This window comes from Triturus cristatus, chromosome 12 (genome assembly GCF_964204655.1).
Source record: "Triturus cristatus chromosome 12, aTriCri1.1, whole genome shotgun sequence".
NCBI lineage: Eukaryota > Metazoa > Chordata > Amphibia > Caudata > Salamandridae > Triturus > Triturus cristatus.
The window spans coordinates 200034749-200059406 of NC_140595.1; the positions used below are offsets into that span (position 1 = coordinate 200034749).

General features: G+C 47.2%; 1 protein-coding gene across 1 annotated transcript in view; it reads left to right on the plus strand.

Moving 5' to 3' along the window:
• Positions 1 to 24658, plus strand: part of COG4 (component of oligomeric golgi complex 4) — a 128435-nt gene that overhangs the window by 50321 nt on the left and 53456 nt on the right. Inside the window, exon 6 of the mRNA XM_085640010.1 lies at positions 19656 to 19761. Within this exon, the coding sequence (XP_085496136.1) occupies positions 19656 to 19761 (106 nt within the window). The remainder of the gene's footprint in view (positions 1 to 19655; positions 19762 to 24658) is intronic.

Below are 24658 nucleotides of genomic sequence, written 5' to 3' on the forward strand. Positions count from 1 at the left end.
CCCCCTCAATAAATATCCCAATTTCTTACAATGTTATGGCCATAGATTAATGGGGAAATCCGAATTACAAATGTATATACTAATTTAGACGTTATCTGTATTGTTTCCATCACATTTCTTTTAAATAGATAACTATGGATTTGGGTTTGATTGTCCCCCATAGAGCTTCTGATTCTAATGTTATTTAAAAACACAGTAAATCTTTTTTATTTGTGCCGAGGGAACTCTAATCCTCCGAAGTAGCATGCTGTTCGCTGCTGCAGAGTGCTTTAATGCCTTGCTAGGGATAGTAAGAGCTATATAAATACAATTTACAGTTGAACCAATAGGCTTGAACAAATAATTGCATTTCTTTTAACAGAACTTTTAAGGAAGACATTGGTCTTTTCAGTATAGGCATTACTTGGAGTATGCTTCCTCTGTGTGGTTGTGTGATTTGAAAATAGATATTTGTGCCACAGAATAAAATAGTGCTATGGTAACAAGCATTTGTGTAATTGGCAATCTGAACATTGGGATGGAAAAATATATTACTGACCATGCAAACCATTATTGAAGTGTTTTAATAGGGGTGGAAACTTAAATTCTGTAGGGAATTTTATTTACACATGCATATTGATGTTTTGTAGTGGGGAAAAAAACTACTTTTGCTTTATTTGCTGCACATGTGAATGTATCGAAAAATGCTAATTAAAATATGTAGTATCTCATACTTGAACACATCTGCCTAAAAGCACGCATGTTCACTGCTTTCATTAATTTGGTATAGAAGAGTGCCTCCTATTGATTGAATGACTCAAGTTGGGCAGCATTTCTGATGATGGCTGTTCAGACTACTAAACAACTGCTAAGCTGCCAGGATTACCTAGTATCCTAGTCAGTGCCAGCATTAGAACATGTCTATTAAATTCTGCTTCTGAGATAGTTTCAGTGCATCCAGTAATTCTTCTTTCATTTCTGTTGAACCGGCACACCTTTTCAGCAGACACAATCTCTGGGAAACGTAATGAATGCAATACTGAAATATGCATCTTCCACTTAAAAATCTGAGCCACAGATTTCAACACGGAGTGAAATAAGAGTACTGCTAAGTTAATCATAACATTTGAAGGACAGAAAAAACCTCAGGTACTAAAAACAAAGGAAGAGGTGTCTTATATGAATCCAATATACGCCTTGTGACTGTCAGGCATAACATCACATGAAAACTGACAAAAACTAAAAGAGACTCATGGGGCTGTGATTAACCTGACACAAGAAAGCGGTTAAACAGAGAACACGTTCTCTGACATGGTGGTGATTAGCTCTGAGGGGGAGTGGGCAAGGGTTTGTAAATCAGATGAGGCATAGTATCCATACTAATTACTAACCTTTAAAGCTGACCGCATTCTAGATTATTTTTGCATCAGGTGAAATAACATGCTGGTTGATTTTCACGTTTATAACAATTACGTCTCCAGCAACTGACTACAACACAACGTGAAAGGTGACCTTGCTGTGGTGAATGATTTTCACTATTCCTTCGACCCAGTTGTAACTGGAAAACAGTTACTGAGCGGTGGTGTGGCAAGTCTTTCCCTCCTATTTTTAAGCACATTTCAATATTCCCCTTCCTCCACAGTGGGGAATCCCCTCCACTCCTCCATGGGCTTTCAGGAAATGTCCCCTGGCGTCATGGGTCACATTCAATTACTAATGAGGTCTTTTTCAGCGTCAGCCCCCAGGCTGTCTCAACCGCGTGACTCCAGTGCAGCACTTACTGCACAGTTTAAAGTTAAGACTGTGTATGTTTTAATCAGACCAAGGGCTGGTTCCAATTTACCATTTAAAAAAAAACTGATTATGTTGGCATTAAGAATATTAATGAAAAATGCACACGTAAGCAGCTGCAGGAGGAATTCTCCAAGAGGGGGTGGATATCCCTCCGGACCGAAGACTAATTAGCTCTTGTTCCCAGATACAAAGGGGCCCTCCAGAACTCCTCATGATAACAGATCTCCAAGTACCAGCCTGAGCTCCCGCACACAAACAGACCACCCGTGCACCCTAGCCCATGCTGCACTGTTTATCGAGCAACACAGGGAAACAAACAATGGAAATCCCGTCGCTCAAAACTTCCCAGAGCGACCTTTTCAGTACAGTTCTGTTGTGTACTGCTTTGGCTCCCTCAAGTGGCCAAGCAGTGCAAGAATGTGAAAAATCAGTGACACTCGGTTTAAACCGGGTCAGCTGATTTTCAGTCAGTAGAGTACTGTTGGGCACAATCTGGTTTAACCGATTTCCGGACAGCCTATATATGTCCTTGCATTAGTGAAGATTTACGGCTTTCGTGAATTCATAAGAGTTTACTGAAGTAGGTCAAGAAATCGTTGTCTTAGAAAATATTTGTGAGCTGCATTTTAGCACTAGCAAACATGCATGTGTAGATTTGCTCATCGTAAAATCTGTTGAGCGTATGCAAGATCACTTTCACTCCAAACTCTTTTTTCCCAACGCTGGAAGAAATTTTATGTCTTCCATTGCCTGGAGTACATTTCCAACCTCTCTCTGTATGGGAAAAGATTATAGAGCAGCTGGTGAAAACCCTTAAAACATGTAGGTTAGTAGGTAGACTCAAAAGGGCATTCCAGTCCTGGAACTATTGCTTACCAGCATGTAGATCGTAGGCCAAGTACATAGTCCACAATGTATTGTTTAGGCTCTGTGAGAGGTCTCTCCCAGCCTTCCCTAACCAGACACAGGTGTCCCCTTACTGGATTCCCAAACACAAGTTCAAAGGGACTAAACCCTGTTCCCTTCTGATGTAGTTCTCTTTAAGCGAAAAGCAGGTATGACACAAGGACATCCCACCTCCTTCTAAGTTTTTCCAGGAGTCTCATAATCATACCTTCATGGCTTTGTTGAATCTCTCAACTAAACCATTGGTTTGTGGATGATGGGGGGTAGTGAACTTGTAAGTCACACCACATTCATTCCACTATTCCTTTAGGTAACTAGATATGAAGTTACTACCTCTGTCTGACACCACATTCTTAGGAAAGACTACTCTTGGTAAGATACTCGAGGGCCCTGACAACTGCAGGGGCAGTGACAGTCATAAGTGGAATAGCTGTGTGCTGGTGTAGGGTTTTCCGTATTGACAGGAAGAATAGCGCTCAGGCTAGTTCGCGTTGTGTCTATTGTGATCTGAGTATGCACAGTGCTGCCAGGTCGGGTGAAATACCCTATAACCCCCGTGATAGTGTGGCTTACAAATCCACACGAATAATGAAAGCCTGGTTGCTTTTTCTTTGTTGCAATATTAAAAACTTGTGAATAATACTCTGGTGTAGACCATTAACATTCCTACAAATACGAGACATTACAAACAGTGTTATACTTTCATTATGTGTGCCCAGGACCGTGCTTACTAAGTGGCATAGCTTCAGGGTACCTGGAGGCATGATCAGCAACCACTAGTATAAATCTGTTCCCTGATGCTATTGCAGGGTCCGGGGGGGGGGGGGGGGGGGAACAACCTCCTGGAAGTGGAATTAAGGGGGCCTTTGGGTGGTTACCTGTCTTTCCACTGCTTGACAGGCAGCACAGGAGTTACATAACACATTCACCTTCTGGAACATACCCGGCCAGTATAAGTGGGTGACTAACCTACTCCAAGTTTTGGTCTCGCCAAAATGCCCAGAGATGAGAATATTATTAGCTAAAGAGAGTAAGAACTCTATACTGCTGAGGTACTACACCTTTCCTAGTGGCACCATGTGTGGGATCTCTGGCCTCAGTGTATAGGAGTACCTTCTCCCAGTAGGTTCTGTGGGAGCCACTGACCTTTCCCTTTTCCTGGTCAGCAGCTTGCTGTCTCAGGCTTTCAAGAGTAGGACAGGCCCTCTGTCCTTTGGTACAGGTCGTCCTTCGAGGGCCCCCCCTGAACCTAGGAGCTCTGCCCTGTAAGGAGCAAGTTCCTGGGGTTCAGTTCCCTCTGGGACTGACCGATCCTCTCCCTGACGAGAGGAGACTTGAGCTTGTGTCTGTTTTAAAGCTGGTTTTCCAGACTTCCTTCCTTTTCTCTTGGAGGACTGGGCCTTTATTCCAGGCTCCAACTACTCCCCCGGGCTCTGCACTGTGCCTTTGTTTTACACGCACCAATTCAGGTATGCCCAACATGGCTGCATGGGTTTTCATTCCGACCTCAGCCCAGGCTGAGGACTCCAGATCGTTTCCTAGCAGACAAGCTACAGGAATTGCAGAGGATACCACCACCTTCTTTTGGGCAGTAACCCCTCCCTATTCTAAGGATACCATTCTAATGGGATGGACTTTAGTTTGGGTGTCAGCATTGATAACTGTGAAGGTCTCACCAGTCACATACTGTTGTTTTGGGGCCATCAGTTTCCATACTTACACTTGCACCTGTATCCCTCAGTGCTTCAACTCTAACCCCATTAATATGTGGCTGTTGTCTGTATTTCTCTAGGTTAATGGGACAGGCAGCCAGGGCCGCTACACTCACCCCACCCTCAGAAACTAGAATTGCTTCAGTGTGCACTCTGACCTGGTCAAGACGACCAAGGATCCCATCTGGAGACATACCACTGCATTAGGGACTGTAAGTGCACTAGGGGATAGCCTTTTTGGGACAGATAGGGTCTCCAGATCAGTGCCCATTGCCTTTGCAATTAAAGCATCAAACCTTCTTGGGTTCCCAGTTCTTACCCTGTTACCCACCCGTGGTCTGTGTATTGTTTCAGGGCCCTCCTTCCTTAAGGGGCCTTTAGCAGACTCTTATTTTTTTTTTAAAGTTTTTTTAATTTTGTTTGTCTTTAGACTGTTCACCATCTTTCCCTTTGCCATCTTTCTTGCATGGTATGCCCCCACGTTTTGCTGAATTGCTGAATGTACTTTGACTGAGTGTGCCCTGGACTCCTGCAAATCGGGTGCCCTGGGCCTATGTTCCTTCCCTAAAAACCTAAAACCCAAATTGGCAAACCCTGGCCACATGTCAGCCCCTGGTAAATGGTACCCTAGGTACCCAGGGCCTTGTGACCAGGGAAGGCCTCTAAGGGCTGCAGCACGTATTGTGCCACCCTTAGAGGCCCTGTACCCTAACACAAACACCCTGCCCTTGCAGGCTGAGTGTCTGGGTACAAGACAAAACAAAGAGTCGACATGGCACACATTCCTGTGTGCCATGCCCACAACCTACACTGCCCTGGCATACATCAGCAACCCCCCTAGCTGGGCGCCCTATGCCAGGTAAGTCATTACGTTTTCACAGTTGGTACGATTTTTAAAGAATATTTGTAATTTGCAAAAATCGACACTTAGAAGAAATTTCACAGAAAAACAGTCAAGGGTTTCCTATGGAAGAAAATTGGGTTACTGGGAAGTACGGTTGTGAGTATTTTTCAGGGTCAGTGCTGGGCACCAAGATCCAGCACTGGGATCTCTCCTAATAGCAGGTGAGTATTTCCGTTTTCGTTACTCGGGTGATTTTAGGTGAATATTTTAAGTTTTAGAGATTCCACACTTAGAAGAAATTTCAGAAGAAACCAGTCAATGTTACCCTATGGAAGAAAATTGGGTTATCGGCTTTTGGGTAAGTACTCGACTGGCAGAGTTAAGGTTCTGGGCACAGACTCAGGGGTCTCCCAGGGTCAGTTTGGTACAGTTGTTACACCCTCAGCGGCACTGGGGTGGCCAGGTGCAGAGTGAGTTAGGTCCAATGTTATCCTATGGGACGCAGGGGGGCCTTGGTTGGTGGCTGCTGGCTAGCAGGCCACGCGGCTGTGGGAGCTGGGCTCCTGGTCACTTGCTCAGGGCAAATGGGAAAGTAGGTAGGAGTAGAGGTTACACTGCCAGGGCCACTCGGGTGGCTGGGTGCAGGATGCTTTTGAGCCTTCGGGAGCTCAATGGGTTTCAATTGGAAAGCTCCAGGATGAACAAAGGCTGCAAGCTCGGGGACGAAGATTCTTCAGGTGCCACCACCACTTCGAGAGGTAAGTTGGGTAGTTGGAGGATAGGTAGGTACCCAGGAGTCGGGCACAGTGGGCCGCAGGGCGCCGGGTGCAGGGGTGCCTTTTGGTGTCGGGAAATCTTACCCTCTGCTGATCGCGGTTGGGGGGGTCCCTGGTTCTGAGGCTGCAGGTGTCGTCAGGAGCGTCGAGGTGAGTCCTTGGGTGCCGAATTCGGGGTCACAGTCACCGGGGGGACGTCCTCGGGGTCTTTGTCCACTCCGGCACAGGCCAGGCTTGGTGGGTGCAGAGTGTGCAGGGTTCGCGGTTCCGGACTGGTGCCAGGGGGTTAGAAACTTGCTTTAAGCAGAGCCACTGCTCATGGGAGTCCCAGAGGCTCAGAGTCACAAGGTAGCCAGGTCCTTCGGGGTTTGTGAGGTTGCTGGCCACAAGAGGTGCCAGGATTTAGCAGGAGCAGGTTTGAGGGTCGACAGGCCGGTAGGGCTGGGGCCAAAGCAGTTGGTGTCTTCCTCTTCTTAGCAGCTGCACGGCAGGTCTTCTTTCTTCTTGTCACCCCCACCATGAGTTGTCTTGATTACCCTAGTCTTGACACTGTGGTCAGCCTCCTTACTCAAATCTTGGGGAGAGGCTGGACCTAGGTCCACCAAGTACTGATATAGATTTTTGGAAACACAGTTGTAGGAAGGTGGATATCTGACTATGGTTACCCCCAACTTTTTGCCTAGTGTCTAGCTGGTTTTTCGACTTAGTTGGCCTGAGATCCTGCCATTCAGGGTCTCAGGCTGTCTGCTCTCTCTGTAAAATAGACTCCATGTACCCTAGGTACATAGCCAATTGGTAAGGATCACCTTATTGGACCCTGTACAGTGTACCCTAGGTACCCAGGGCATAGGTGTACCCTAGGCCTCCCAGGGGCTGCAGCATGTATTATGCCACCCCTGGTCTGGCCTTCCAATCAGACACAACTGGCTGATCACTCAGCTGGGGCAAGGTTGTGTAATCACCCCTTGCTTAGATATAGTATGCCTATATCTACCCTTATATATAGACACATGTGTACCTATCAGTCACTCCTATGGCAGGCCTTAACAATCCTGGAGGCAGAGTGCTTGGTAACATGTGAGATGGTGCTCTAGCATGAGCTGAGCCTGTCTGCAGCTTTCGGAACCAAGTCCTTATAGCTGTTCTATGATATAGCCTACCATATACTCTTAAAGTGCCTTATAATCTTAAACGGTTATGGTAACTATGGTTTGGCTTTATCAAAACATGTCGTGTAAGGTGTCTAACACTTTGGAATAATACCCCCATACCATTTCTGGTGATGAGGATATTATCCCTCCCTTCTAGAGGGAGAGACATGTTAAAATCCTACTTTGCTGTTTAACTCTAACCAAAGCCTCAGCATCACAAAATGGATGCTGCTGCCACAGACACAAGTCTGACCTCCTGCTGCTGGGAGTGATCCCAGCCAGGGAGGCCTGGACAATAGGTTTCCTGCTTGGGGAGGTGCTAGCACCCCCCCAGACAGCCTTTAGTGTATTGGGGCAGGGTGGGCTGAAAGGAATGAGACATGCCTGGGGCACACAAGGTGTTCCTTGCATAGTCCAGTTCAAACCGGCGCTGGGGCACTCCAGCCCCAGCTCTGGCGCGAAACTGGACAAAGGGAAGTGGGTGTAACCACCCCCTCCCAGGTCCCACCCATAAGGCGTGACCTAGCAGGTATCCCAGCCCCCCAGATTAGTATAAGAGTGGGAGTTGGGCCTCAAGACTTGAGATTATCCTGAACCTGCAAAACTGAACAGAAACTCTGGACCTTCGACATTCGACGAAAGAAGAAGACTGAAGAATCTCCCTTGTAGCCAAGGAGTGGCTACCCTGTGCAAACAGGCACCATCAAGAGACTACCCTTTGCTTTGCGACCGTTCTACGAGGAACCGACTGCAGAGCCCGACCAGAGCCTTGACTTCCAGACTTCTCCGACCCTCATCCACATCTGCAGCAGAGCTGAGATCCGTGGAGGCGACGAGCGACGTGGGACCGGCTACCTGGGAAAAGTGGCTAGTAACTTACAGCGCAGCTTCTGAGGTACCCTCGAAGTTGTGCACCGGGGATTGAGAAGCCCCAACCCCAAGCACCATCTGCACCGAAGATCAGCCCCCCACACTCCACGAGTCCTGCGTGGGGCCCTTCAGCATTTTCCTGCTTGCCGCGTCTGTCCGGTTGCTTGCCCGCTGGCTAGTGGCCTTTGTGACGACGCACCCTGAAATCTTCTGCGCTGGTTTGGCTCCTCCAGACTGGCCCCCGCTTCTCTGCAAAGAAGAAGCACCCCAGACCTTCCTGGTCTGCACCAGAAGCAAGTCCTTTGTTCTTCGTGGGTTCCGCTTGCCAAGGCTTGGTGAGTCCTAGTCCAACTTCGACGCCGCCGACAGCAAGAGCCTTCGTGGGACAGCTCGCCTTCTGGTCCTGGTCGTCCTCGACGCTTCCTGGTCCTCCTGGCTGCAGCGACAAGCTTCACCTTCACCTGCAACTCTTCACGACATCGCCTGGTTCCTTCCTGGTTCCACGTGGTCACTGGCTAGTGACCTTGACTCTGTCCCTTCTGCTTGCAGGTTTCTTCTCTTCTTGATCCCAGTCTTGGGATCCACCGGACACTCTCCCCTGACTGCCTGTCAGCATCTTTCTTCAGGCATCCATAGGAGTCGACGACGAAAACGACGCATCTTCACCCCTATGCACCCGCAGCCTGTGGGCTAGGTAACTTGGGTACTCCGGTGCTCATCAGGATAGTGACTATCCTAGTGTCTAGTTTTCAAGTCTCAACTTCCTAGCTACTCCGGAAGTGTCCTAAATCTATCTATTTCTAAACTGTAATATTGCTATTGACTTTTACGCATTACGCGTGAGTGTTTCCACTCTGCACACGAATCCCGTGGGCCTCCCACTTCCTAACTAACGCTAGTGTAGTGTAGCCCCAGCGATTCCCTAGGCCTAGGCCTATTCTATTTCCGTGACAGTGGTTCTTATACCACTTACTTAGTATATGGTTTGCGTGGCCCCTAGGGCCTAACTGTATTACTTACCTGTGTGACTTACTGTATGCATTAATAAGACTGTGTTGTACTTACCTCTAATCTCATAAAGAGTGCTGAGGGTTTGCTTAGAATAAATACACTTTATTTTATATATATCTGTTGTGGTGTCCTTTCATTTGGTATTCAAGGGATTATATATGGTATCACAGCTGGCTTCACATGCCATTCAGAGTTTAGCCTAAGACTGCTCTTGTCCATGCTACCACTAGGATAGCTGGTCTATAAGGTTGACTTTACAACCAATCACCATAAGGGTATTTGGACTGATATAAGGTGTGCACTATAACTAGTGACATCATACATCAGGCCAACTTCTCACAACAGTTACTTAACAGATGCTCTTTCTTAAGAAGATTATAATGCCCACCATAGTCTTGCACCTAGTTACCTTTTAACCAGCCACCTAGGGCCAGATGCACGACGGTATTTTGAATGTGCGTACAAAAAACCTGTGGGCCATCTACTAACCCTATTTTGCGACTTGCAAAATAGTGTTTAGCGACTCGCTATTAGGAAGGGGCGTTCCCTTCCTAATAGCGACCCCACAAGTCATGTAAGAATGTTTTGCTGTCGCAAAACACTCACAGTTTACCACCCTCTTCAAGAGGGTGGTAAATCACTCGCAAACAGGAAGGAGTCCCAAGGGGACCCCTTGCCCTTTGGTAATGCATGCACAAACATTTTATAAGGGCAGGAAGTGGTCCCAGGGACCACTGCCTGCCATTGAAAAATGAAACAAAGTTTCATTTTTTTTTTAATGCATCCTGTTTTTCTATAAGGAAAATGGGCTGCATTTCCTAAAAAAACAGCTTTATTTAAAAGCAGTCCCAGACCCCAGCAGGCCACCATCCCTGGGAGTGCCAGCCATTCCTAATGGGGCGCAAATTGCTACAGCCTCATTAATATGCATGAGGCATGCAATTTGCGACCCCATTGGGAATCGTAAACAGTATCTCAGACACTGTTGTACATTGGCGAATGCGACCCGCAAATTACAACTCGCAATTTGCGAGTCACAATTGCTGATGGTCGTACATCTCGTCTCTAGTGTTTTTACTGAGAAGTCTACAAAATCTATCCATGTCTGACTCAAAGTTTTGTGAGTTTCCTGAACCTGATCCAGTACTCCTCAGTGGTGAGTCCAAAGCCTTCAATCAAGGTATCGTTCATGAGGTCATAGGACATCAACATCTGTCTCGTCCAGTGTCAGAAGTCTATCCCTCCATTTTTCTGAAAGCAGGTCCCAGAGTAGAGATCCCCCAATACTTCTGGCTGATTCTCCTCAGCCTACAAGCCCTCTCAAAGGCTGTAAACCACTTGGTGATATCCTCACCCTCTACATATTTGGGGACAATCCTTTGGGGATTTTAGAGTCAAATACTACTTTCTCCCTGTTTGTGATTTTGCTGCCAATTTGTGTCGGATTTCTCTGAGTGTGTGTCCCATTTATTGACTGTGTGTGTATAACAAATGCTCAACACTCCCCTTTTATTAGCCTAAGCTGCTTGACAAATCTACCCAAAAATGTTAAGCCCTATAAACCTATAAGGGTTGCCTGGACTCTTAACACACTGTACAGCGACCCAGCTTCCTACACTAATTGATGCCCAAGAGTTTCAAGAGCCCATTTTTGGAACTATCGAATGAAATGTCAATGGGCAAATGAAAAAATAGCATTCCTAGGTGGAAGAAGGCACAATGTAGGCAGTATAGATGTATGACAGAACAACAAGGGCATTTGTCACGTAGGCCTTTACAACAACACTGGAACCACAACAGCCTCTTTATCACAAAAGTATTTACAACTACTATTGTTTACCACGAGTATGCCTTTGCAACAAATGCCTTTGCCACAAAAATCCAAGTATTTTACAGGCAAGTATAAACCCTTTTTGGTGAATAATGTATGTAAATATGTGTGTGTGTGTGTGCGCGCGCGTGCGTGCATGTGTTTGTGTGTGTGTATGTGTGTATATGTGTGTGTGTATTTGTATATATACATATGTATATGTCTAATGGGTTTATACTTACTTATAAAATACTTACCATTCCATTATAAATGCGTGCATGATAAAGGAATATGCATTATAGAAAATTAACAGGTAAGTTTAACCCCATTTCCATCATTGCCACAAACTGCCCTGCTAAACGTTTTAGCTTAGCTCTTTGTTACTGTTATTGTTATTTTTTTCCCTTTCAGGGCGACAGATGCTTCAATCTTGGAAGTATAGGTTGGGGGAAGGGAGGGTGTTGTCTTCCGGATTCTCTCTGTTTTGGCTTTGTTTGAATCATTGTTTTCTTTTCTTAATGACAGCTCACCACATGTACATGCCATCACCATCGACAAGGGACATACCACCCTGCACAAGCGACATCTTCCTATCCTAGTTGCAATGTGCCGCATCGCCTGGGACCCAGGTCCCCCTAGTCCTTCTCACCGCTCCTCAGATGCCCGCTCGCGGTAGATCCCTCCACGTCTTGTCGTGGAACGTAAATGGCTTGCTAGATCGTATCAAACGCACAGCAGTCCTCAAGAGCGCCCAATGCCAAGCGCCCGATGTACTCCTCCTTCAAGAGACACAAGGCTCTCGGGGGGGGGGGGCGGGGGAGGTGGGGGGGGTTCTATCCTGACCCGAAAGGGTCTCCTCTTCACCCCAGTACACGTGACGACTGACACACAAGGCCGCTATGTGGCCCTCTCCGGTAGGCTTGAAGGACAGTTCCTCAACCTGCTATCAACATACATCCCTCCAGCCACGCTTCCCTCTACTGTCCACCATTTTACTGAGGTAATCTTCGCCCTGCCCCAGGGTCAGATGATAATTGGGGGCGACTTCAACGCGGTTATGCAGCCGTCCTTTGAAACGACGGGTGACCCCTCCCCATTGCGCCCAGCTTGTTCTAAACGGCTGTCAGACTGGGCAACTGCCCTTGGTCTGTGTGACGCCTGGAGGATCTGGAATCCCCGTGCGAGGCAGTACACTCGCACTTCTGCGGCCCACCACACCCACTCCCGAATCGATTTGATTCTCCTCCCGGCCACCGACTGCCAACAGGTCTCTGATGTCTCCGTTCTTCCCTGTGGAATCTCAGACCACTCCGCCATTTCCCTCCGCTTGGGAGGTCCCACTGATGGGGTGCGTACGGTTTGGCAGTTGAACGCCTGGTTCTTGCAGGACACGGAGTTCAAAGACTCGCTCGCAGACGAGTTGAGGCACTACTTTCTTGCCAACAAAGGCTCGGTCCCTTCTCCAGGTTCACTGTGGGAGGCCAGTAAGGCTACCTTACGTGACGTGCCCAGAGGTCTGGTTCACGTGAAACGGACGGTGCAGACTGCTCGCCTGACCCAGCTTGAGGCGCAGCTCTCAATGATCCGGGATGAGATCCGTCAGATCTCCCTGGACTCAGCTAAGATGCTGTGGCGCTCCTCCATGGCCCGTGTCTACGGTTGGGGTGACAAAAATGGTAAGCTGCTCCACAATTTCATCTCCTACCCCAAGGCCAACAGAATTATCCCTGAAATCTGTGACGCCGCAGGTACCCACCACTGTACCTCGTGAGCTATTGCCCAAGCCTTTGCGGGTTACTATGCTTAGCTCTACTCAGCTTGCCCCCCTGGGACCTCTTTGGTTGACTTGCTGGAACGAGCGGAGGCCCAGCTTCCTTGCCTCGATCAGGCCGACTCAGTGGACCTCGACCTTCCTTTTACCCCTGAGGAGCTACATGGAGCGATCTCCTTATTGCACTCTGGGAGGACACCAGGGCCAGACGGCTTCCCGCAAGAATACTACGCGGCGTATCGAGACTTACTGGTCCCCGCACCTGGTCGACCTCTTCCAACATGTGGCCGAGACGGGCTCCTTCCCCCCGGAGACTGACGTGGCCACTATTGTGGTCATTCCAAAGACCCAGCCACCTTCTTTCTCCTGTGCAGACTAAAGCCCGATTTCTCTCCTTAACACCGAAATGAAAATCTACGCCACTGTCCTGGCTCTACGTCTTCGCCCTTTATTGCATCAATTGATCCACCCGGACCAATGTGGCTTCATGCCTGCCAGTGGAACTCAGCACTGCATACGGTGCCACCACCTTGCCATGGCCCATCGCCATCTACTCACCCCATACCTGGCCCTGCTTCTCATTGATTTTGAGAAGGCCTTCGATACGGCTAACTGGAGTTACTTGGAGGACGTTCTCATAACGATGGGATTCAGCCCCATTTTAGGCGCCTCATCCGTGTCCTGTACTCAAACCCCAAGGCAAGAGTCCTGACCAATGGTGCCTTCTCAGAGGCTTTTTCCATCCGAAGAGGCACCCGTCTGGGGTGCCCCCTCTCGCCGCTCTTATTCGTGCTGGTGATGGAGCCCCTTGCCTGCCCTATACGTAATGATCCTCAGATCCGAGGATGGTCTTGGGACCCACATCAGGTCAATAAAATTGTCCTATATGCGGACGATGTCCTCCTTTTCTTGGCCGACCCGGAAAATTCCGGCCCACGTTGTCTGGAGGTGCTTCAAGCTTTTGAGACCGTCTCGGGCCTACGGCTCAATCCGGCAAAGTCCACTCTGATCCCCCATCATTCCTCAAGAGCCTGCTTCGACTGGCAATCTAACATCCCCTTACGAAAGCAATCGTCTAAATATCTTGGGATCTGGGTGACTGTGAGAAAGTGCCATCTTTCTTGCATGGTATGCCCCCACTTTTTGCTAAATTGCTGAATGTACTTTTACTGAGTGTACCCTGGACTCCTGCCAATCAGGGGCCCAGGGCCTATATTCCTTCCTTAAACCACACAAACTCCAAATTGGCAAACCCTGGCCACATGTCAGCCCCTAGTAAATGGTACCCTAGGTACCCAGGGCCTTGTGACCAGGGAAGGCCTCTAAGGGCTGCAGCACTCATTGTGCCACCCTTAGAGGCCCTGTACCCTTACACACACACACTGCCTTTGCAGGCTGAGTGTGTGGGTGCAGGACAAAATGAAGAGTCGACATGACCCACATCTCTGTGTGCCATGCCCATCACCTACACTGCCGTGGCATATATCAGCCACCCCTCTGGCTGGGTGCCTTATGCCCATGGTGTGGGCACAGGAGCAGGAGCCCTGTGCCCCTACAGTACCCAGGTCCATTCCTGGGCACTATAAGTGCAGTGCTGCCATTTAAGAGTACATGGTGCTGAGAGCTCGTCAAACACGAGCTCCACAGCACCATAATGGCAACACTGAAGACTGGGAATTTTGGTATCAAACTTCTCAGCACATTAAACCCACACTGATGCCAGTGTGGGATTTAATGTACTAAGCACCCCAGAGGGCATCTTAGAGATGCCCCCCTACAACTAACCTACAATCCACGTCTGCTCTGAGGCTGCCCAGGCTGCCACACAGCAGACACGTTGCTGGACCCCTGGGTGGGAGAGCCCCTGCTCTCCCGGGCCTGCAACAATGCACATCCTGGGTGAGGTGAGAAATCTCCTCCCCCAGGATGAGCAAAGGGAAGCTTCAAAGGCATGCCGCCTCTTGGAGTTTCCTCAGGCCACTGCAACCCCCCACTCTGGCAGGAAGCTTGGCCGGAAACCCCATACAAGGACAGGGGATGTGCCAGCCTGCCCACCCCACCCCTCAGGTGGGGGAGGCGAGGTGAAGCACATCTCCGGGCTCTCGCCATCTTGAAGATGGGAGACCCTACCCTATCAGGATTAGGCTACTGCCCCCCTCCCACAGAAGAGAGGCAGGATAGGGGGTGTACCCACCCCAGGACAAGGACCCATTGGTCCCTGGCCTCACCTACCTGTAACGCCCCTAAATCTAGTATTTAGGGGCACCCTGAACCTTCCTTCCCCAGATTCCAGATTCCGAAACTACAAGAAGAGCGAGAAGAAAAGAAGACCTGCCCTGCAGCTGCAAAGGAGAGGGAGACACCAACTGCTTTGGCCCCAGCCCTACCGGCCTGTCGACCTCGGACTTGCTCCTGCTCCAAACCCGGCATCTCTTGTGGCCAGCAACCTCAGAAACCCCAGAGGACCTGGCTACCTTTGAGCTCTGATCCCCTGGGACTCCCATGAGTAGAGGCTCTACTCAGAACCTACCTTTCACCCCTGGCAGCAGCCCGGAACCGCGATCCCAGCACACAATGCACCCGCCAAGCCTGGCCGGTGCAGGAGTGAACTAAACCCACGAGGACGACCCCACGGCGACTGTGACCCCGAGTCCGGCACCCAAGGACCCCCCTCGACTATCCTGAAGAAGCTTGCAGCCTCAGAACAGAGTGCCACCCCAACCGCGATCAACAAGAGGGTAAGATTTCCAACATCAAAAGGCACCCCTGCACCCGGCGCCCCACGGCCCTCTGTGCCCAATCCCGGGGTACCTACCTATCCTCCAACTACCCAACTTACCCCTCGAAGTGGTGGTGGCACCTGAAGAGTCCTCGTCCCCGAGCCTGCAGTCTTTTTCCAAACCGGAGATTTCCCATAGAAATCAATTGAGCGCCCGACGGCTCAAAAGCACCCTGCATCCAGCTGCCCGAGTGGCCCTGGCAGTGAAAACTCTACTCTAACCTACTTCCCCACTTGCCCTGAGTAAGTGACCAGGAGCCCAGCTCCCACAGCCGCGTGGCTTGCCCGACAGCAGCCACCAACCCAGGCCCCCCTATCCCTCATAGGATAACATTGGGCCTAACTCTCTCTGCACCCGGCGTCCTGAAACCGCTGAGGGTGAACTGACTGTACCTACCTGACACTGGGGGACCCCTGAGTCTATGCCCAGAACTTCAACTCTGCCAGTCGAGTACTTACCCTTAAACCGCTAACTTCATTTTTTTCATAGGGTAACATTGGCTGGCTTTTTCTTGGAAATTCTTCTAAGTGTGAACTTTTCAAAACTCAAAATATTCACCAAAAATCAGCCGAGTACCAAAAACGAATTTACTCACCTGCTCTTAGGTGAGCTCCCAGTGCTGGATCTTGGTGCCCAGCACTGACTCTGAAAAGTACCCACAACTATTCTTCTAAGTGTTGATTTCTGCAATTTCTAAATATTCCTCAAAAATCGTATAACATCTGAAAACGTAATTACCTACCTGTTTTGGATAAATGTCCCAGTACTGAGTCTAGACACCCAGTACTGGATTACAAAAGTAACGATAACCTACTGTACCTGTAACCTACATTTCCTTCCATAGGGAATCATTGATTGTTTGCTCTGAAATATTAATAAGTGCTCACTTTTGAAATAGCTAAATATTAGTTAAAAATCATTACAGTACCAAAGTCGACTTTCAACAGCTGATTCTGTGAACTGACCCAGGACTAGGATCCAAGCCTGGAATTACAAAAGTAATCTAAAAAGTAATCTGTTGCATATAATTTGAATTTATCATTGAGCTCAATGTATTGTGTTTAGAAATAGAGTTGCCTACTGCAACTATTTGTAACTGTTTACTAAAAAGTCTATTGCATATACAAAAGTATTTTTATGAAACATCTCCTGTCGAGAAAGTATATTTTAATTCCAAGTGTTGGTTCTAAAATAAAACAAGCATATATTTTTTATATACAAACCATTGGCCTAGAGTTCAGTTATTGAGTGTGTGGAACTATTTGCTGACTGAGTGTGTACAACAAATGCTTTACACGTCCTCTGATACTGCCTTACTGCTCGACCAGGCTACCACTTTGGAAAGTAAGGTTATATCTAACTTTAACCTCTGTTAAACCCTTGGGGTCTGTGGACTCTGTACACCCTGTACCTATTAAGGAACAGTATATACAGAGCCACTTTCTCACAGTGACCCTCCTTCCAGAGCTGAAATGGGCTCTCAACCCGACACCCCTGGTCACGAAAGCTAAAGCCGACCTTAAGTGTTGGCAATCCCTCCCACTCAACCCCCTTGGACGTGGGGCACTTTTTAAAATGATGATCCTCCCCCGTTTTTTATACATTCTTCAAAATATCACCTTTGACCTCCTGGGTAGTTGGTTCCGTGAAGTTGATGGAGTACTTACCAGGTTCTTATGGGGAGATGGAATACCGCGTATGGCCTTGGCTCGCTGCCGAATACCTCCCTTTGACGGTGGCATGGGCGTGACCAACCTCCATCTGTACTATTTGGCCACTAGACTCATTGTCGTCCACTGATTCGCTGGAGGCTGGTCCGACCCGGCTTATCGAACGGAGCTCAGAACCATGGAATTCCCTCAAATCCAAGCCTACTTGTATGGTGCCCCCCATTTCACAAGCTATTCCACTCATCACTAGGGCGGTCCTAACGGCTTGGCGCTCTGCTCTGCGTTATACGGGATGGGACAAGAGGCTTACCCAACATACGCCTCTGTGGTACGGCACATGGCTGCATGAAGCATCAGCTCTTCAGGGCTTTCGGCAATGGGATTGAGTCAGGATCTCACTCCTTGGGGACATTTGGGCAGGAGACCACGTCAGGGCCTTCTCCGACTTGTAGCAGCACCACTCCCTTCACGCCACCCAATTTTACAAGTACCTGCAACTCCGCCACGCCCTCACTACGCATATTTAACCAGACACCTCTCTCCCTGAGTTTAGTCCGCTAGAAGCCCACGTCATGATGGGAAACCTGGGTAGGGGGGGGGGGGCGGGGGTTTCGCGGATCTACCGCTCCCTTGTGAACAATGGCCCTACTACCTTAGACTCGCTGCGAACCCGCTGGGAGGGATGGCTGGGCCCCCTAGAGGAAGCAGACTGGCGAGACACCCTTATGGCCCCCAAAACTCTGACGACCTCCTCTAAGCTACGCCTCATCCAACTGTATTACATTCACGTGGCATACCTTACCCCTGCGCGCTTACACAGGGCAGGACTACGCCCCTCCCCAGAGTGTACACGATTTGGCCACGTCCTGGCGGATGTTTACCTCCTGGTCTGGCTGTGCCCTGGTCTCGCTCCATTCTGGTCAGGTGTGGAATCGGAGCTCACGCAGACTCTGGGATGGCTGGTCCCTCATGATCTTTTTACGCCTTCTCCTGGGAGTATTTAATGGCCTGAACAGCTCTAGAGCCGATAAACGCTTCTTGGGCACTGCGTTGGTGGTGGCCAAGCGAGATATCGCAGCAGCTTGGACACAGACCAAACCTTCTACCATACGTAAGTGGCAACGGGGAGTGGACTGGTGCGCAGCCCAGGAGGAACCCCTCTTCGAGGCCCGGGGATGTCCTGAAAAATTTTAAAGGGTTTGGGCCAAATGGCTCAATCTACTGTTTTGAGTTCTGTGCGTACTCTTCTCTCATATCGCTACATTTCTTTTACACAAGGTGGTTTGTTTAAAGGGCCTTACATTTAGGCCGGCTCTCCTGTTGTCTGCCGTTGATGGACTTGATACATTGTGCACTTTCATGCTGTCTTTGTATGTTTTATTACCTCAAATGCGAATAAACTTGGTTATCAAAAAAAAGTTTAACCCCATTTCCATGTTTACACTCACTCACTTACACACAAACACACTCTCTCTCACACTTTCCTGGGCAGTGTCATAATGGTCACCTCGGGCACTAATGAGATTTTTACAAACTGGGGTTGAGGAAACTGTAAAGTAGTTTGTGGCATATAAATAAATGCATGGCAATATCACTTTATTGAAGTTTATACTTTGGTGGGGACGATACATGTAGGTTCCCTGCTTACTTAATTAAGGAGAAGACTTTTTTTGGAACATGTACAATGGGACTGGTAGGAGATGAACAAATAGGAAATTAATTCTTGTTAAGAGAATGAGACAAATCCACTCCTTTCATTTGAAAGCATGGTGGGGGAATGTCCACCCACCCAAAAAACTTTGCAGCCATTGTTGTATCCTATTTCAAAAGCTACTAGTGAGTTTAACATACACACATAGAGCTAGTCAGGTTGCTTTATAAAGTCTTCCTTCTAGTTAAAAAGCTTAGTATTTTAAGAGTTCTCTTGTCTATCAACATTTAGGTTTGTGTTGTTTAATTAACTATCTTTGATAGACTGTGCTCTAAAGTAAACAATATTATATTTAATGCATATTGGGATTAAAGGTGATTGATCTTGTTCAAAGGAAGTTGTGCATCTGTTAATGTTATGCCTGACTATGTTCAGAGTTGTATGCCTTGTCTCTTGCTTTCTTGTTTACTGGCTTTATCTCACATTTTATCCATTTACTAAATATATTTGTAAAGCACAGACCCAGCACAGTAGAAGTGAGGCACTTCACACATAACCGAGAACAAAATTCTGTGTCAATATGAATGAGAGAATAATATGTTTCCTAAGATTGCTAGCTACTTTAGGCAGTTTTTTAAGTATTAGTGATGCAGTTTCTAATATATGCATGTACATTGCAAAAACGTACAAGAAACATTGAGATAAAAATGTTGTATTCTTTGTGTATACCTGCTATGCACATCCTAAAGGATAACTTTTGTCACATTAGCCACCCCTCCTGAATACATAGTAGCACAAAATAAACTGATTTCATTTTGATCAACATACTGTGGCTTAAGGATTCATCAAGCAAATTTGGGCAGATTGACTGCCATTACTTCCCTACCAGTCCACTCTCGCACATTGAGATTGGTGCTCTTTAATTTTCAGGTTGCCAGCAAAGCTGAGGAGAACCTAATGCTTGCGCTGGGGACTGACATGAACGACAGACGATCTGCAGTTATCTTTGTGGATGCCTTGACCCTCTTGTTTGAAGGTAAGCTGCCAGATGGACTTAAAGGCCTGTCTGCTATGCAATTTATTCACGCTTGGAGGAGTATTCCCTGCCTACTCTGAATGTTAAATGGGCCCTGAGCTATTATGCTTATAAAAGGAATCACTTCCTTGAGGCAAAAAAGATAAGGCGGTAAAGAGAAATATGATCATAACCTTAAGGACAACCTCTGAAGGTGCCAAGTGGTGCTTGTTTGGGAGAACCAGTCATATATAACACTTTTGCCTCCACTCACTTGAGTTCCTCAACAAATCACACTGCTTCCCTTCATAACCCCAGTGCTGCTCTGCATGCCTGAATAGAGCGGTAATCAAGTTGTGCGTTAACATGCACAAAGTTATCGTTTTTAAAATCTAAAGACCGCCTTTCCCAACACAGACACCTAGTTCTCGGTTTCAAGGCCCCTTTTGATTTTTCACTAAGTTGAGTTCTTAGGCCATTTTACCATTGTGGGCCAAAAAATACTGTTCAAGTATATTGTACATTTTAATTTTATATTGTAGCTCAGTTAGGAGTTATGTTCCTGTGTAAAGTACTCTGCCAGCAAATGTGCTTCATAAGGCACATTACTCCTCATTAATCCTTAGCAACATTTACAGGTACATTATTTATATTATATTATTTCTTTTGTTTGTTAGTTGCATTTAAGGTGTTTGGACATTGACACTTAAGACTATCCACATTCAACTGATTTCTTTTTATTGACTTTGTTAAACCGAATGGAATATTGATAGCAGCACAAGACCCTTATCATTCACCCATTTTACAATATCAATTTACTTTTTAGAAGCTCTGGGATTAACAATCAGTGACAACTTGCTCTGTGGAAGCAGAAGAGAGGTTATCAAGATAAATCCGCCTTTTTCCACAATCAACCAGCTTAATGCCTCTTATTTTACTCACATCAAAGAATTTACTATAAAGCGTACATGTTGTGTTCTCAGATTACAGAGCAACATAAGGTTAACTTTGCAGCCTGCATCTAACTAAAAAAACGAGACCTGTCTTCAGAACGCATCAAGATTAAGAAAGTGAAAAAACATTTATAAGGAAATTATACGTTATCAATGTAAAGTATTCAGCTCAGCATGTGATGAATGCAGTCACTATTGAGAAGAAGCAATATTCAGTTATCCTCTTCCTCTAGCAAAATCAGGGTTTCAACTCTTTGAGAGTACATTTGTCAGCCATTGCTGCATTTAGGAAAATCATGCACAGAATTATTATTTCACTATTTCTGTAAAAGCTTTTCCTCTGCTTAGTAGGTGATCTCAGTTTGTTTACTGAAACAATGAGTGTATATTTGAAACCACTCATGAGGCAGATCTAAAATGCATAGCATTTGTCATCTCCTTAACTTCAGCCAGGTGAGTCGGTGAGATTCAGCTTGCTATATTCGATAAATCCATAGATCCAGGTGATACTAAGTATGAATTATTCTTTTCTCCCAAAACGAGTATTCGATTCTCTCCCTCATCTGGTTGTGTGTTTTCCAGTCTGCTTTGTAATATTGGCAACCCTGGACGTGTATTCACTGCCTTCTCTGGTTTTTACACGGGCTCTGAGATATTGTACTATTAAAAGATTTCAGGTGATCTAATCAAATCAAATGCTCAATTCTAAAGACACGAGGGCTCCTGTGTCTAACAAACCATACTCTGTTGGGTAGTTTTATGTGTCTGTTAATCATGGCAGAATGTTACTAAATGATTTTCAGGTAAAGCCAAGCCACATTCCACTAGAACTGAGGGTGCTGGAGTAGCTTTGTTAGGGAATGTATTCCTATTGCACAGTGTTAACCTGGAGCTTTCTTTTTTAAACATTATGCATTGTCTATATATATTTATTTTTTATTCACTTCACAAGACCACCAGTAACTTGCCTGCACTCGGGCGGGTGCCTTCATTGCATAAGGGTGGACCCACGATATCTGCATTTCAAACATCCAAAAAGGATAGGCATGGAGCACTCATGGGCTGAAAATTCTGTAATTTTAATGCAAGTAGATGTGTTTTAGCTTTTGCCTTTCTCAATACTGGCCAAATAACTTCTCATGCATCAGAATAGTACTTTGAACATTTAATACAAGGCCTGAACACACATTGTGAAAATGTTGTTTGTTTTTCGTCCATGAGATGACATGGCTATCAGAAAGACAATAACCAATGTCGGCCCAGCTGAAGCCTTCACACAGAAGCACGGATTATGTTATTATACATGCACACACATTTCTGAGGTCAGATTAGAGCACTCTGCTGTCATTGCGATGTCGACGCTGTGTTGGAGTCTCAGCCCAGCTGATTATTGCTTACCCTCGAGGAGGAAGGATGTCCAACTTGTGACAAGGGACCTATATACCTTGCCTTAGGTAATGGGGAGTTAGATTTTCCAGTAGGCGATTCTTGGCTTAACACCCACCCTAGACAACCAGGTTAGGGAGCACATAGTAGGAGTACGCTATAACCAGTGCTTACATGCTAGCATATATACACTGTTTTAGCAAGATGGTGGAATTGTGTATCCTTTTCACTGTTCTTATATTGCTAATCACTTTTATCTAGGGGTGATACTAGCCCAGAGGTGGCACAACTACCTAACTAGCTGATTTTCACACCTGTCCAGATACCAAGGGTGGCGGCTTCCTCTTCTGTGAGGGGAGCCAGGTCCACATTCCAAAGGCAGCAGGTCTTTGAAGCTTGCTAGCCTAAGAAGGCTAATCAGCAGGTCATTCTGTGGGAGGGGATGTTACTGTCATGGTTACCGTCATCCCTGATCCAAAATGGCGACCCGAGACTACGCATGCGCGAGGAAGTCAGGCAGGCACAAAAGCCCGACTTCCACCGGATATTGCGCTTTGCGTACGAGATTCCCGAACCTCAGTTTCCCGAAGCCTGATCTACGTCCCGTGACTTCTCCAGTACTTGGCAATACTTGCCACCTCGCTTTCTATGGACCTGGTTTTCCCGAATGGTCTCTCAGGATTGAGACCTCAGTGCTCTCGGACCGTTTTGCAGCAGTGTGGTACGCCCGGCAAGGATTGGTAACTATTCTACCCGGTGGCCGGTTTCCAGAGAGGGGAGTTCCGTAGCCAGGTAGAGCGGGGGCTTTTGGTTCCGCCTGTCGGCCGGACTTAGCTGTTCCGCCGGCCAGCCGGACTACGGGTTGGCCGCTCTGCTTGTCTGCCGGGCTACCTCTACTCTGTGGTCCTGCCACTCTGCCATCATATTACTTCCCACCTACGACTCTTCACGGTTTTGTAAGACTCCTGGAAAACCAGTAGCGGACCACGCTGGACTTCTGCCCATATGAATATTGCTACAGGTTCTTTTAAAGCAGCCCTGAACATTCTCACGGATATCCTGTTGCATGCCCCGAGCTGTAGTATGAACTACCAAGTGGACTATGAGTAACGGTAACAGCGAGGATTCGCTGCTTTCTTATTTTTTCTTTATGCATTTAAACTTCCTTTGTTCCTGAAGATAGAAGGAACTGTTTCTTAAGTAAAGAAGTACAGAAGTCTAGCCTGTAGTGTACCACAGATGGTTAGATCAGGAGAATCTTCACCAAGCCATCGGGTAGTTAGAATGGTGAGCATGATCATTATTAATAAGTGACTACTAACATAGAATATAAGGCACATACTGTATGATAGTCCTGCTTTCTCTCCTTCTTTTCACAGCCCCGCATTCTGCACAGAGTTATCGTTTCTCAGATCCAATTAGGAAGAAGGGAGGATTAAGGTACTAAAAGTGGTTACATATAGTTAGATACATATAAATGATTACTGACACTGTCATCTAACCCACCCCTTCTTTCTTTTAGTTTCTTTTGAAGAGGGTCTCCCGGATGCTGAATCACGCAAGGGATTCTTCCCCTTTTTTCCTTGTTTTGTCTCCCTTCTTCCCCTAATCACCATTGTGGCGTAGAGTCTGATAGGCGCAATAGGTGATTGAGGGAAGTTGCGGATCTTGTCTACAGTTCCTGGGCGTTTCTGCAGAAATACAGGTGAGCTCCTGATAACCTGACAGTTACACCCTCTTCCCGGCTTTGTTCTGGGCCTCGTGTCAGGGACAGTGTCTGGGTGGTAGGCTGGCAGAAACCAGTAAGGGAGCATGCCAGACGCTGGTAGGTTTTCAGGAGACACCTCTATTGTGCCCTCTAGGTGTATGTATTGATAAATCCATCACTGGAATCAGTGGGGGTTTAGCAATACGAGATGTTTGATACTCAACATCCCTATTTTCAGTAAATCCATCATGTAGCTGGGAACCTTGATTTCACCAGTGTCCAGCACATGTTTTAAAATGGCTTTCCTGTCCACTTAGGGTGAGAAAGCAAAAGACACACAATTGATGGTGGGAATGCTGAACAAATCAAAACATTCATCCCCAGTCAAGAGATCTGGGTTAAATCCATCATTCTTTTGCTCACCATGCCCAGACGTGGGTCCCGTGCTCTCTATGCCACTGGAGTCAAGCTATCCTGGCTGATGAGGGCTGAAAGCCCGAAACCGGTCCTAGTATGCTTGTTTCCAGTCCAGGGAGGACCTGGCCTGCCAGTTCGGGCTGGACTGTTCCCATTGGGCGCAGGGTGAAGACTGATTTGCATATGGCTGGGTCCAAATTGGAATTGCATGGTGAGCAAAAAAAACAATGGATATAGGCCCAGATCTCTGTACTGGGGTGAATGTATGACATTGTTCTGCATTCTGTCCATCAATTGTTCTTTTTGAATTTGTCACCCCGAGTGGGACGGGTATGCCCAGACGTGGGTTCTGTGCTCTCCATGCCACTGGAGTCAAGCTATCCTGGCTGATGAGGGCTGAAAACCCGAAACCGGTCCTAGGATGCTTGTTTCCAGTCCAGGGAGGACCTGGCTT